The 15218-nt window shown below is 47.0% G+C and overlaps 1 protein-coding gene across 2 annotated transcripts in view; it reads left to right on the top strand.

Annotated features, from left to right (window-relative positions):
- Nucleotides 1–2335: 2335 nt before the first annotated feature.
- The window catches only part of RAB11FIP1 (RAB11 family interacting protein 1), a 35062-nt gene continuing 22179 nt past the window's right edge, over nt 2336–15218 (top strand). The window contains exon 1 of one of the 2 annotated variants that reach the window (XM_077263147.1): nt 2336–2731. In XM_077263147.1, coding sequence (XP_077119262.1) covers nt 2382–2731 — 350 coding nt within the window. In that variant the 5' untranslated portion in view covers nt 2336–2381. The remainder of the gene's footprint in view (nt 2732–15218) is intronic. The other variant, XM_077263146.1, reaches the window with a different exon arrangement.

Raw genomic sequence — 15218 nt, 5'->3', positions numbered from 1 at the left:
GAGGAAAGGAGCGCAGGAGCATGAAAGAGGAAGGGAGCACAGGAGCATGAAAGAGGAAGGGAGCACAGGAGCACGGCAGACAGAGGAAAGGAGCATGGCAGGCAGGAAAGTAGCACAGGAGCACCACAGAGGAAAGAAGCACAGGAGCGGGACAGACAGAGGAAAGGAGCAAATAGAGGAGAAAATCCAGCTTCCAAAAATATCAAAATTTATTGAAGATAAAATCCAAGATCCAAAAACATGGTTCACAGGAGAAGAAATGGCAGCATGCATGCTGCCATTTCTTCTCCTGTGAACCATGTTTTTGGATCTTGGATTTTATCTTCAATAAATTTTGATATTTTTGGAAGCTGGATTTTCTCCTCTATTTGTTCCATTGCCTCACGTGAAGACTGCACGTTATCCGGGCTTCCCCACAACAAATGCCTAGTAGGTGAGCTGGTTTTGTCACATTTTTTTTTCTCTTTTGTTAGAGGAAAGGAGCGCAGGAGTGCAGCAGAGGAAAGGAGCACAGGAGCACGGCAGAGGGAAGGAGCGCAGGAACACAGCAGAGGAAAGGAGGGCATGAGCATGGCAGACAGGAAAGGAGCACAGGAGTGCAACAGACAGAGGAAAAGGAGTGCAAGAGTGCAGCAGAGGAAAGGAGCGCAGGAGCACTGCAGACAGGAAAGGAGGGCAGGAGCACCGCAGACAGAGAAAAGGAGCACAGGTGAATGGCAGACAGAGAAAAGGACCGCAGGAGCATGGCAGACAGAGGAAAGGCGTGCAGGAGCACAGCAGACAGAGGAAAAGAGTGCATGAGCACGGCAGACACGGAAAGGAGCGCAGGAGCATGGCAGAGGAAAGTAGCACAGGGACACGACAGACAAAGAAAAGGAGCACAGGAGCACGGCAGACAAAGGAAAGGAGCGCAGGAGCATGGCAGAAAAAGGAAAGGAGCGCAGGAGCACGGCAGACAAAGGAAAGGAGCGCAGGGGCATGGCAGACAATGGAAAGGAGTGCAGGAGCACAGCAGACAAAGGAAAGGAGCATAGGAGCAAGGGAGACAGGAAAGGAGTGCAGAAGCACGGCAGACAGAGGAAAGGAGCGCAGGAGCATGGCAGAGGAAAGGAGCACCGGAGCACCGCAGACAGAGCAAAGGAGCTCAGGAGCACAGCAGACAGAAGAAAGGAGCTCAGGAGCGCAGCAGAGGAAAGGAGCGCAGGAGCATGGCAGACAGAGGAAAGGAGCACAGGAGCATGGCAGAGGAAAGGAGAGCAGGAGCACGACAGACAGAAGAAAGGAGCACAGGAGCATGGCAGACAGGAAAGGAGCGCATGAGCGCAGCAGACAGAGGAAAGGAGCACAGGAGCGTGGCTGACAGAGGAAAAGGAGTGCAAAAGCAGCAGAGGAAAGGAGCGCAGGAGCACTGCAGACAGAGAAAAGGAGCGCAGGAGAATGGCAGACAGAGGAAAAGAGCACAGGAGTGCAGCAGACCAAGGAAAGGAGCACAGGAGCGCAGCAGACAGGAAAGGAGCGCAGGAGCATGGCAGACAAAGGAAAGGAGCACAGGAGGAGCAAGGGAGACAGCAAAGGAGGGCAGAAGCATGGCAGACGGGAAAGGAGCACAGAAGCACTGCAGAGGAAAGCTGCACAGGAGCACAGTCAGAGGAAAGGAGCGCAGGAGCACGGCAGACAGAGGAAAGGAGCGCAGGAGCACGGCAGACAGAGGAAAGGAGCGCAGGAGCACAGGAGACAGAGGAAAGGAGCGCAGGAGCACGGCAGACAGAGGACAGGAGCGCAGGAGCACGGCAGACAGAGGAAAAGAGCGCAGGGAAGCGGCAGACAGGAAAGGAGCACAGGAGCACGGCAAACAGAGGAAAGTAGAGCAGGGAAGCGGCAGAGGAAAGGACTGCGTATTGAGGCCTCGGAGGTAAAATCACTATGGCAGAATCTGGAGCCAATCAAAAAAGTAAAAAGTAATGGCAAAAATATAATGACTGAAGGTTCCATGACATCACTGCGTGAAAGCTGCAACCAATCAATGCTTAGCTTTCATTTATGATAGTGCTCATGAGAAATGACAGCTACGCTATGATTGGTTGCTTTTTTACCCTTTCATAATTCTGTCCTGTAACTTCTGAAAACTTCCTTTATCTCTCCGTTTTGTCAATAAAGTTGCTTTAGTCAACAAAGGTGTGCTAGCGAGGAGGCGAACGCTTTGTAATTGGCCAGCTCCTTTACCACGTGACTGCAGTGTTCCTAAGCGACCGCGAGATGCCCGGGCGGCAGGTTGTCACTAGAGGAGCCCGTCTGCCGGAGCCCCGCCCACCTGTGGAGACTTTATAACACTGAGTCCCCGCCCGCTCCGCACTCACACAGCAGCAGGTGAAGGCGGTAACATGGCTCTAGCGCAGCAGGCACAGACCTGGTTCCCCACACACGTCCAGGTCACGGTCCTACAAGCCAAGGGCCTGAGGTCAAAGGGCAAAGCCGGGACCAATGATGCGTACGCCATCATCCAGCTGGGCAAGGAGAAGTACTCCACCACCGTGGCCGAGAAGTGCCAGGCGCCGGTGTGGAAGGAGGAGGCCAGCTTCGAGGTGCCGCTCCTGCACAACAACAACCAGGAGCGCTGCACCGTGCGCGTCATCGTCATGCACCGGGCGCTGGTCGGGATGGACAAGTTCCTGGGGCAGCTGGACCTCAACCTGTGGGAGCTGCACCAGACCAAGAACCGGAGGAAGGTCCAGTGAGTATCCTCCAGGGGACGGGGGAGGTCTGTGGTGGGCACAAGGTGTCTCGGACCAATCAGAGAGCTGCTCTCATTCTCAGAGTCAATGTACAAATGACAGCTGCGATCTGATTGGTGGACCTGGGGAACTCCTCCCCTGCCCTATTAATGGGGGTCTTCATATGGAAGCTCCCCGTCAGGAGCGGCTCCAGGGTCCCTGTGACTCCCTCAGTGTCAGGGCCTGTATTCTGCATGACGGGCTGTGGCTGGTCTCGCTGCCATGTTGGGGCTGGCTGAGGGCTCTCTATTTCTCTGGAAGGGGAAGTGATTAATCAAACCCAAATACAGCAACTCTGCAACTTCATGTAAGTCTTCTTAGTGAGGGGCGCTCACCATATGGGATAAATATAATAATATTAGTGGTTTTATATGAGTTATTTACTTAGTATTCCCCTTGGAGCTTGACCCTGAGGCCCCTATTGTAACTACGTTGCAGTTCTGTAATTAGGGCATTGTACTATTCGGACCCCTGCAGATGCTGAATGTCACCAGACCCGGACTGTGGCCCCCGTGCCTTAGTGGACTGCACTGGGGCCCTCTTCTGTTGTCTGCCCCTGAGCCTCAGGTATTTGCCCTCCTCCCCAGTGTTATTGATGACTTTCCTATCAGGATATATGGGGGTAACAGGAGAGAGCCCCCTGCTGGTGAACACCCCTCGGACTGATCAGTAATTGTGGAGATTCCTGTAACGTAGAAGGTGCATTTCTATTGGGTGATTGGGAAGAAGCGTTCCTAGTAGTAGGGGCCGGTGTGACCTGGACAGCAAACATCCAACAAACTAACACAACGCTCTTCGTCGGGTAGAATGATTTTTTTTGGGCTTCAGAAAACCCTTTCCTGAAGGGTGCAGTTAAAAAAAAAAAAATTCCACTTCCCCTCCCAGGCCGACGCGGAGACTCCGCTGCTGCTCCTGGTGTCTGTGCGTCACTTGCTGAGCGTTTCTCCAGCAGTGACAGAGAAGTCTGCCTGTTATCAGGAGACCTCCGCACTTGTGCCCTGGATGGACCCTCATACTGTAACTCTCAAAAATCCAAACCTCCATGGCGCAGTTTCTAATTCTGCACTGTGGACCCTTTATGACAGTTGTGGTGGTACAGTCCGTGCCCCCCACCAGATCCCAGTGTCAGTGGGGGGAGTGATAGCAGCTATTACTATTATTAGGATAAAAGTTTCACTAGCGGCCCACGTACACTGATTATATGGAAGTCACTTGTTTATTGCCCCTTTCACACAAGCCTCACAAAGAAAAATGGGAACAGAATGGTAGTCTGCAGGGGGATGGTGTAACCCCCCCAAATCTATAAGCTCTGTACATACAAGTGAGTCTGCGTGTGGCAGAAGTAACCACTGCTGGGGGCACCGTCAATCTAGTGATCTGAACACTTATTATTGGCTGCAAAATGTCAGATCTTTATTTTTCCCCAAGAATCCAGCAGGTTATCATTTGCACCTCCCTACACATGTTTACAGTGCTGGTACTTGTAGTGCGTGCTGAACACTCTTAATGTTTGAGACTTTATGCTTGACTGTGTGTTCAGTATGGATGATCGGAGACCATGACGGGATTGTTCAGGAGAAGATTTTCTTTGATCCAGAGACTGCGCCACGATAATCCATGGTGGTATCTGGTACTACAGCCCCATTCTATTAGCAGAACTACAATACCAGATTCGGCAGATGCTGCTGGTCAGAAGCATAGATTATAGGTGACTAGATGGTGGCCCGATTGTAACGCATCAGGTATTCTAGAATATATATGTAGTTTATTTATGAAGATTTTAGAATAATACATTGAATACACAGGATTCGGCCGGCCGGGCGCCACCAATTAGCGAAGCGTGGTTCAAATCCCGCACCAATTCGTGGCCGGACTGCGCCTGTTGCTGATTGTTCGCAGCCGGCCACTTAGTACATAGCACAGCCCACGTAGTACATAGCACTGTGGGCATCATATCCCTGTTAAAAAAAAAAATAAATAAATTAAAAATTAAAATAAAATATAGTTCTATACTCACCATCCGTTGGCCCCCCGGATCCAAGCGAGGCGTTTACCGATGCTTCTCGCACGCTCCGGTCCCAAGAGTGCATTGCGGTCTCGCGAGATGATAACGTAGCGGTCTCGCGAGACCGCTACATCATCTCGCGAGATCGCAATGCATGGAGCGGTCACCGGAAAGTCGCGAGGAGCGGTAAAGGCCTGTTCCTGATCCGAGGGGCCGATGGACGGTGAGTATATAACTATTTTTTATTTTTTTTATTATTTTTAAGATTAGATCTTTTTACTATTGATGCTGCATAGGCAGCATCAATAGTAAAAAGTTGGTCACACAGGGTTAATAGCAGCGTTAACGAAGGCGTTACACCACTGCATAACGCGGTCCGTTAACGCTGCCATTAACCCTGTGTGAGCGCTGACTGGAGGGGAGTATGGAGCGGGCGCCGAGCACTGACTGCGGGGAGTAAGGAGCGGCCATTTTGCTGCCGGTCTGTGCCCGTCGCTGATTGGTCGTGGCTGTTTTGCCGCGGCAAATCAGCGACTTGGGATTTCCATGACAGATAGAAGGACAGACGGAGGTGACCCTTAGACAATTATATAGTAGATTATAGGCCGCCTTTGGGAGACGCATGGAGCTAGAAAACACGCATTTAGGACATTTAACGAGACTTTCAAATCTTGATGGGCGCCATCACTGGGTAATATATGACAAGCTGAATGTGTCGGCCACATGCATGGAGCCATACTTCTGGAGACTGGTAATGGCAGTGTTATTGTGATAAAGGGACGGGTGGCTTTGTGATGGCGGCATTATATCAGTAAGAAGTAGTATTGCCCCGTTTGTCAGTCTTTGTGATCCTCATGTGCTTGCTCTGTACAGTAATCCTGTTATAGATCCAGGGATAGACATTGCTCATCAGCTTCTGAGAAGTCCTGCATGGGATCTGACTCTTCAGGATATTTTCCAAACCTGAAAGACCAGACAGATCCTTAAAGGGAAATTAGGACTTGAAGGAGGAAAATATACACTCACCGGCCACTTTATTAGGTACACCATGCTAGTAACGGGTTGGACCCCCTTTTGCCTTCAGAACTGCCTCAATTCTTCGTGGCATAGATTCAACAAGGTGCTGGAAGCATTCCTCAGAGATTTTGGTCCATATTGACATGATGGCATCACACAGTTGCCGCAGATTTGTCGGCTGCACATCCCAAAGATGCTCCATACAAGGCAGGATGGATCCATGCTTTCATGTTGTTTACGCCAAATTCTGACCCTACCATCCGAATGTCGCAGCAGAAATCGAGACTCATCAGACCAAGCAACGTTTTTCCAATCTTCTACTGTCCAATTTCGATGAGCTTGTACAAATTGTAGCCTCAGTTTCCTGTTCTTAGCTGAAAGGAGTGGTACCCGGTGTGGTCTTCTGCTGCTGTAGCCCATCTGCCTCAAAGTTCGACGCACTGTGCGTTCAGAGATGCTCTTAGGCCTACCTTGGTTGTAACGGGTGGCGATTTGAGTCACTGTTGCCTTTCTATCAGCTCGAACCAGTCTGCCCATTCTCCTCTGACCTCTGGCATCAACAAGGCATTTCCGCCCACAGAACTGCCGCTCACTGGATTTTTTTTCTTTTTCGGACCATTCTCTGTAAACCCTAGAGATGGTTGTGCGTGAAAATCCCAGTAGATCAGCAGTTTCTGAAATACTCAGACCAGCCCTTCTGGCACTAACAACCATGCCACGTTCAAAGGCACTCAAATCACCTTTCTTCCCCATACTGATGCTCGGTTTGAACTGCAGGAGATTGTCTTGACCATGTCTACATGCCTAAATGCACTGAGTTGCCGCCATGTGATTGGCTGATTAGAAATTAAGTGTTAACAAGAAGTTGGACAGGTGTACCTAATAAAGTGGCCGGTGAGTGTATGTATATATATATATATATATATATATATATATATATATATATATATATATATATATATATATATATATATATATATATATATATATATATATATATATATATATATATATATATATATATTTTTTTTTTTTCCTTTCTTGAGGAGTCTCCTTATGCCATGTTTGCAGCCTTTTGATTGGACAGCGCTTAGTTTGGAGTGGTCTCGATCAGATCCTACAAAGAATTTACATGCGCTCCTTTTTTCCTACCAGATGTTTTTCGTAACCTGAAGAAAAATGCTCAAAAGACTGAACACATGATCTGTCCTGTATATTTGTGTTTCCAGAGATAATGACTTTTATGGCCAAAATATTTTGATTTCTTTGTATTCAACAAGTTACAAATCTGCAGCAACAAAGCGTAGAGGATCGATACTCGGTGTATGTACTGACGCTTCCGCTCCCCCCCTGGGTGGCTATGTGCCGCTTCTCCTCTCTCGGTGATGTGGGCAGTGGTGGACATTAGGGGGGAACATGCAGAGGAAAGGCTCGATCTCATGTCTGTGCAGGATCCAGTTGCCTGTGAGGGGGAAGAAGTCTTATGTTATGACTGGTGCAGAGGGGTAACTTGATCATGACATAATTTAATCATAGGTGTATGTAGATAGAAGCTGCTTGTAAAGCATTTATAGATGAGGTTTCCTGCTTCCCTGTCTGAGGCACCTTTAAAGAATGTGACCCATGTTTTGTTTTGTATTCAGGAGTCCAAATCTTACTGGTTATGGTGCTCGAGTAACATTTCAGACCATCATCATGGTTGTGCCAGTCTGGTCCCGATCGGCTATCTTGTGGTCGTAGTTTCTGACTGACCTCAAGTCAGAGGTAACAGTCATAAGTGCTCAGTGTAAGTCTGCGAGCCGTTTACTGGTCTCTTAGACTTGTATTGAGGAGTGACTTCCAGCTCGCCCAGAAAATACTGGAGGGATCTGTCAGGTCATAAACTGCACAAGGTGACCAGAGCGGGCTGATAAAAGATGGAGATGGCGACTGGCAAGTATATTACGGGGGGCACTGACATTAGTGACACCACTCCAGCACTGAAATAGAAAGAAACACGGCTGCTTGAGTGGGGATTTACATGAAAGTGGGCCTGATCAGTGTGAGATGTAGAGCGAGAGAGACTGTCAGTCAGTACATGGCTCGCACTAGTAACCCTCCTTTCGTTTTTACAATAATCTCTGGAGGCAGATTCTCGTGTAGATCAGTCTCTGGCCCATAGATCTTAACAGCTCATTTACAGTATATATGAAGAAAAATGTGGATTTCTCAAGTCATCGTCATTTTATTCGGCTTCCTATGACCTGCATGCCTGTACAGACAGCTTAGGAAGGGGCGATCCTACTGACAGATTCCCTTTTAATGGATTTTTCAACCTTATTCAAAAAAACAAATTAATCCTTCAATGCCTGGTGAGGAGTTATACAACTTCCTATCTTTGTGCCACAGCTGATTACATTTGTACTTGCTGTCAGTGAAGAGAACAAATGTTTATATCCAGTGTATGGAAATATCCAAGAGGTGCACAACCCACCGCTACAGTGTGAAAGTCAAGCTGCCGGAAGATCCAGGACAAGGCAGCTGAAAAAAATGTTGTTAGTACATGAATTATTTTGCTGTTGCAAAGGTGCCATAATACAGTCTATAGTGCTTGTACAGGGGGCTGGCAAATTTTTCATTTCAGTTTCTAAGCCAGTCCCCTTCTGCCTAGGCATTGATTGGTTGTGTCAGTGAAGGCGACCGACTTGGCTATAAAAATGACACCCAGCTCCTTTACACATAGCCCTGAAGACATGCCGACTTGGAAAAATCTGTGCTGTGTCGAGAACAAATCCGAGGACCCCTGACCTGCACTACCCTCCTAGTGTTGTCCGTGCCGCTCCTCTGCAGTGGTATGCTGTCCCTTTCAGACATGGTGCCCAAATGATTCTTTGAAGTCTGCAGAACTTTTTTGCAGTGTCTTTTCTTAGAAACAGTCCAGGAATCCTTTTCTGTAAGGTCTTGGGCTCTCCCCTCCTTCTTGCCTCCGATTTGCATTTTTCATGCCTGTCTGCAGCACTTGCATGGTCCGGTTCCATCAGTAGGACCTTGTATAAACCAGTTTTTGTTTTCCGTCGCATGGCACAGACACATGGCAGGCACTTGACGTTTATTGAACAGAATGTTCCAAAACAAGCAGTCCTAATCTGATGTGAAAAGGCCACTTGTAAGGAGTGAGACATAGATTCCAGTTAAGGCGTACCTAGTGCCTCTTGCCATCCGAGCAGTGTCCTAGGCAGAAGTAGTGTCCTTCTCCACCAGTGCCCATCATGTAATGAGTGCTTTCTGGTCCACGTGAGATGGGATCTTGGGTGGCAGCTATGTTTAGGTATATGGCCACTGTGAGCATATATTGAGGTTTCCTGTGTGATTAATGACATGCGAGCCCAGATCTTCTGCGTGTCAGAAGCTGAATGTATTGTCAGGCATCACTCTGTGTCAACTGATTTCTCTCACCACCTCAATTGAAAATTGGCAGTTCACACTGTATAACCGGCATGAACGGCAAGGTTCAGTTTTTGCCTTGAATCAGAAAAATTAGATGAGCCCACATCTGTATGTGGTTGACGCCATAGACTTTTATTTAACTGAATATTAAAAATACATGGGCCATGAGACCAAGCACTATAAAGGAAGGTCTTTACTTCTAGTGTAAAGACCATTATGGTGATGTCTGATGGCCCATGTATTTTTATTAATTGTATAAATGTCTGGAGTATACCAGTTATGGATGCTGGTTCCTTTGATTTTTCAAGTGTAAGCAATGTACTCCCAGTCATGAGTACATTTTGCTCTATACTTGGCAATGCCTCCTCTCTATTAGTTGACAAGAAATTTTTGTGTAGCAAAAAAATTACAATTTTTGCTCAATGGGTTTTATCACTAATTCCATTTTGCTCCAGAATTCTGCTAACTGATGAATCTGGCCTGTGGGATGGACACATAGTCTAACTTCTGAGCCAGACGGAAAGTTATTTACAGGACTCATAAATCACCTAATGGGGCTAGTTGTATGGTGACTGGGAAGAACTAGTACCTTTTGTAATAATAATAATAATCCTCATTACCACGCCCAGTGTGACTACCACCGAAGGAGAACGGCAAGGCTGCCTGAGTCACTGGTGCAGATGACAACATGCTGTAAATGAGAAGATTTTATACAGCATAGAGGATAAATATATAACATATTTAAAGGAGTTTTACAGTCTTTATAAAATAAAAATGGCAAAACGCCCATCCTCAGCTGTGTTACTGCAGCACAGCCCCATTCACTTCAGTAGGGCTGTGCAGGAGGACCAGATACAGCATGAAGAAAGACAACCCTGATTTGCCCTTACTGGACACCTTCCCCTCCCACATGCCGTGGAGCAGGCTGTCAATCAATGTTTCGGAGAAGTGATTATGGCCGTGCTCGCTGTTTAGTGAACCGTGGCTGTTAGAGCTCCCTATATCGCCGCAATTACTGGAAGAAAGTGGCTGCAGGGGGAATAGAACTTCATTTTCTCCCTGTAGCTGCTGCTCTACTAAGCCTGACACAGGATTTAAATGCTATTTACCTGCCAATTACTGGTTCAGGTTAAGAGGGCTACATCGTAAGTCCTTACTCCCAGAAACATTAAATCTATAAAAGAAGGATGCAGTGAGCTCAAGCTTCTTCTTTTTAGTAGTTTCAGTCTTGGCATTTTCTGCATGTTTGACACAATCTTGAAGAAATCCAGCAGAGAACAGTGCTAATCCCTCTTATAGACACTAGATAGTGGTTGGCTGAACAAAACTGGATTCGGACGTATGCGCCGATGGGGCCATAGACTGATGGTGACGGCAGAGTGAATGTGTGCTCTAATGTGCATCATTTTCGGGGATGTATGCCTACTGAAGGTGGACACTTGGACGCAGTCTACTACATCTCAGGGTGCTTTCATATTGCTCTAGTACTCTGTGGCCCCGTCGAGACATATGTCCGAACCCGCATCCCACATAAAGACAGGATTCTGACATGGGCTACGCAGTCTACTATGGAGTGTCCGCCTCCAGTTGGCATACACTATTGCACGTTTGCTCTACCGGCACCATAAGTGTATGAGCCCCGTTGGCGCATACATCAGAATTCCCGTTTTGTGCAGGGGTTCAGATGTATGTCCTGACAGGGCCACTGAGCGTGTGCCTAGCCCAAAATAAGAGCACCTGTAATAAGTTTTGAGTCCTCCTGCAAGTGGTGGTAAGGGGGGAGGTTCCTGCTGCAGCTCCCTATCTTGTTCCCATCACTGGATACTAAACACTGATGTTACTTTTAAACCGTGATTTATGATTCAATCGATGAGAAGTATGGCTAGTGTTCTTTTGGTTGAGGGTCACCCAGGCTGCATACATCGTTCATTAGTCGATTGCATTGTGTATCTGTACAGTACTTGTCGGATTGGGAATAAACCTGTTGTATGATCTCTGGCATAAAAGGCAGTTTGTGCTGCCAATGACACCTTGTGGTGATTCTGGTAAAATATTACTAGTGTCTATTGGTATAGATATCTGTGTGGACTGTACGTTTCACATTGGGTCTGGGAATTGCATTTCTGCTATGTAACACATTGCAAAGCCAAAGTTGGGAGGGCTGAATCAACAAGTCATGAAATGCAATTATTGTGACCCAGGCCTGGAGGTATGCGACTTATTATACTAAATTATTTGCCAAGTTTGATTGTGTATGAAGAAGTGAGGGAGTAACTTAAGGCTTCTGAAGAGTCCTAGCTCGTGAACCAACCCTTTAGTGGTGGCACTTTTGGGTGAGTAGTCCTCAGTGGGGGGGGGGGTGTACATTGGGGGTGTTGAACCAGATGGTCATGTAGTGGTTCTCCCCCCGTCACACCAGCTCCAGCGAGAGTGGTCACAATAAATTTTCTATGGAGTGGAAGTTTCTGTTGTGACAATGCCATGATACTCCACATTGTCCCAGCTGGTGTGATGTGTTTCCACACTAGAAAAGCCCCGATGCCCCAAATATAGCAGGAACACCTGCATCTAACACCTTTTATTACATAACTGTCTCTTCACCTTTCTGGGTACAGGTGTGCCCGGTTATAAATACGCTGCACATTGAGCGGCCTTGTTTGGTGAGCTATAATAAGGCGCTGCTGCATAACAGTGGGGTGCCGCCTCGTGCGATCTGCTGCTTGCTGATACCAGTTACACAATGGCCGGTCCCGTCTCGTTACGCAGGTAGCAGGTTAGACCACATTCCCGCAGCCTTGACATCATACGTCTTCATGTTATGGCTTCTGTGTCCTGTCAGCTGCTTCTGCTGAGACTTTATTCTTTGACATTTCTGCATCGTTCCATTAACTTCATTTTCTTAGAAAGTTCAGAAAGGAAATTGCTCCGGACATGAGGCAAAATAAACAATGAAATAGTCCTATTCTGTAACGAAACGGCCCCGTGAAAGTGTCTGACTGGACTGCTGTTCTTACAGTCCTGTCTTGTTTTCTTGCCGTCCGGCCCCATCATGGGACATGCTAATTATACTGCTTATAAAGTATATCATTATCATCTTTGTAGCCAGCCAATAAAAAATTCCATTAAGTGTTTGGTGCCAAGAAAAAAATAGTTTTGGAGCATTGGCCGTGTAACTCCTGAGATTTGCTGGGCCCTTCTGCATGACATGTGCCCTTCTGCTTGGTTTCTTGTAGTCGCCATCTACACTAGGATTAGTAGGACTATATTCCCATTCATTGGCCACAACCGTGCACAGGAGCGGGAGTAGCACTTCTTCCTACCTTCTGGCTTCCGCGGCTCTTCTGATTAGCTGGACTGTTGTAATGCCGCTGTTGCAGCAGGGACGTTATACTATTGGTGCAGCCACAGAGGGGCCTAAGAGGTGTGGAAATCCACATTAACCTCCAAGTAGGTGGAATTGTGCATTATGATGAGCCATTGGACTGCAAAGGGCCCATGTACTGTTCTTGCACAGGGGCCGTCTTCTTTCTGCCTGCCACTGTGTTGCTGCATGGCGCCACTTGTGAGGCCAGGCCAGCTAATGGAAAGAGGAGCCATGGATGCTGGCAGGTAAGAGGCTGCACTCTCATTCCCACACACCAGCCATGGACCACTGTTCTGGCTGATTAAATGGGACGTGCAAATAGATTTGCATCTGCTCTAATCTGCACAAATATCTACTTGTCAATGGGCAAGTCCCTACGACAAGACTGCAGGGCCAGGGGAGGAAGTGTTATCATTGCGGTACTGGAGCAGTCGGTCACTAAACCTCACTGTGATCTCTGATCCGGTAGGACCATCAGTGTTTTTTTTTTTTTTTTTTTTTTTTTTTTCTTCTTCTTTTCCAGTAACCCTGAGCAGCTTATCTTGCTTTTGACTCATTGGACTGAGATGTTTGGTTATGTGCACCTCCCCCGACATTCCTCCACTCCATATCCATATACTGTACAAAAACAGGCCTGGCATCTACATCCTGCGGCCTCATCTGCTGTGGATAGCGAAAATTATCTACTCGTAGAACAGGCAGGTCTCCTGGAAAACTGCTAAGAGCAGAGACCCTGTAGATGGCGGGTACAGGGGCAACACTTGGTGGTAATGCATTCCTATGTTCATCCTGATTCTTTATAAATTCAATGGCAACTACAGTATAGCCTGACACACACATAGACCAGGGGGGAATGTAGGCCTTCTGGACCTAATCTAAAGCTGTGAAATTTGCCCTTGGCCTCAAACAGGTCTGACCTTCATCAGATGCAATCTGCTGGTGCTCAGAGGGGTGAGAAGCTGGAACTATCTGCAGTTCGCTAGTAAGTGGCCACCCTCTATAGATTTGTTCTGTAATGGAGATTTTTAGCCTCGACTTTATGCCATGAAATAAGTCCCCAACATCCCACAGTCTGGGGCTCATGTGAGATGGATGTGTATGGAACTAGATTGCAACCATCGCATGCTCCAGCACGTCCACGCTGACACACTATCTCCATACAACCAGAAACACAGTGCAGACTTGGCCTTCCCCGAATTTCCCAGCACTGCCCTTGCTCCAGCTTTGTGATCACACGTGCTGTACCGCCTGTGACTGTCCCCTGGGCTCTGGACTCTTCTCTATACACAGCTCTGCAGCCAGTCAGCAGATTTCAGGCCGCAGTCATTATCTAGTGGTCTGATCCTCTACGGTACAGTGCTCAGCATTATTACTGATCTGGAGGGGCATAGACTATTCTGCCATCAAAATAAGAAGTAGGAAATTACAAAGAGGTCTACTGACTCCTATCACCGTCCCAGGACTAGTGACCCTGGCATGTGACTGATCGGAATTTTCCTAGAATGACGAATCGGGCTGGCATTAATGCAAAATCTGGCAGACGCACATGTACTGTATCTTATAATAATGGCTAGGTGCTGCATGAATATTCATGGCTCTTGTGATAACTGCGTCCTCCATTATATACATATTGTCACCACGTGTGTGTATGTGTGGCCGTGCCTCATTCCGGTCTTTAACAAGATTGTCATTCACTCCTGCACTGTATAATGGCCTCCTGAGTGCTTTATATAAGCTGGATTATTCTCCATCCCATTATCCACCAGATGAGGAACGCCTTTCAATTAAGCTCCTTTTTAATAAAGTGCATATGGTGGAGGCAGTAATTCTTGTCTAAACAAATGAATAGACCAAGCCATTGTCAGGAGTGCACGGTGGGTGAACATGTAGTGAGTGTATACTGGTTATCATCGGCGTTGTGTTCTTTCATCTCTTTAGTTCCCTATCCCCCTTTTCGAATGCACGTGACTCTTCAGTCAGCTTTCATAAATGTTGTTGATCCTTTACCTTCCTGGTCTTTTCCTGTTCTCACTATTATAGTATTTAATTTCACGTTTTTTAATGGTTATTATAACTGAAGGAGATTTAAAAAAAAATTAAAATAAATAAATCTACTTCTATTAGGCCTGCATGCTGACTCTGTAGGTGCATTATTAGAATTGCCTAGAAGGGTTGTTCAAGTTGGGGGAAAAAAGTGACTGGGCTGAGCTGCGATATCTGATTTCAACCCATGGTCGAAAGTGGTGCTGGTTCTTCAAGGGAAAAGTAATATTTAAACAAAAAAAAAAAAAAAAAAAACCTGGTTAAAGAGAGAAACCCAGTAATGTCACCTTCACTAGTTGCCCCACTCTGCTCCCGTTTCAGTGCAGTCTCCTTCCTGGTATCGTTTCAAGACTAGAAGACTAGAAATGGCCAATCACCGGTTATATAGGTGTGATCGTAGAGCGGTATAATATGGAAGTATTAGCAATCATAGTAACATCTGCAGCTACAAGATGCCAATACCTGCGTCCAGGTCAACATGGAATATCTGGCAAGTCTTCTGTAAAGCAGGTCACCAGTGATCGGTCAAAATAGCACCAGGGAGTGGAGACTACGAGGAGATGGGTAAGGATCAGAACTCTTAAAGTATCTC

This window comes from Ranitomeya variabilis, chromosome 5, assembly GCF_051348905.1.
Source record: "Ranitomeya variabilis isolate aRanVar5 chromosome 5, aRanVar5.hap1, whole genome shotgun sequence".
Lineage (NCBI taxonomy): Eukaryota > Metazoa > Chordata > Amphibia > Anura > Dendrobatidae > Ranitomeya > Ranitomeya variabilis.
This window is presented reverse-complemented; position numbering and strand designations above follow the sequence as displayed.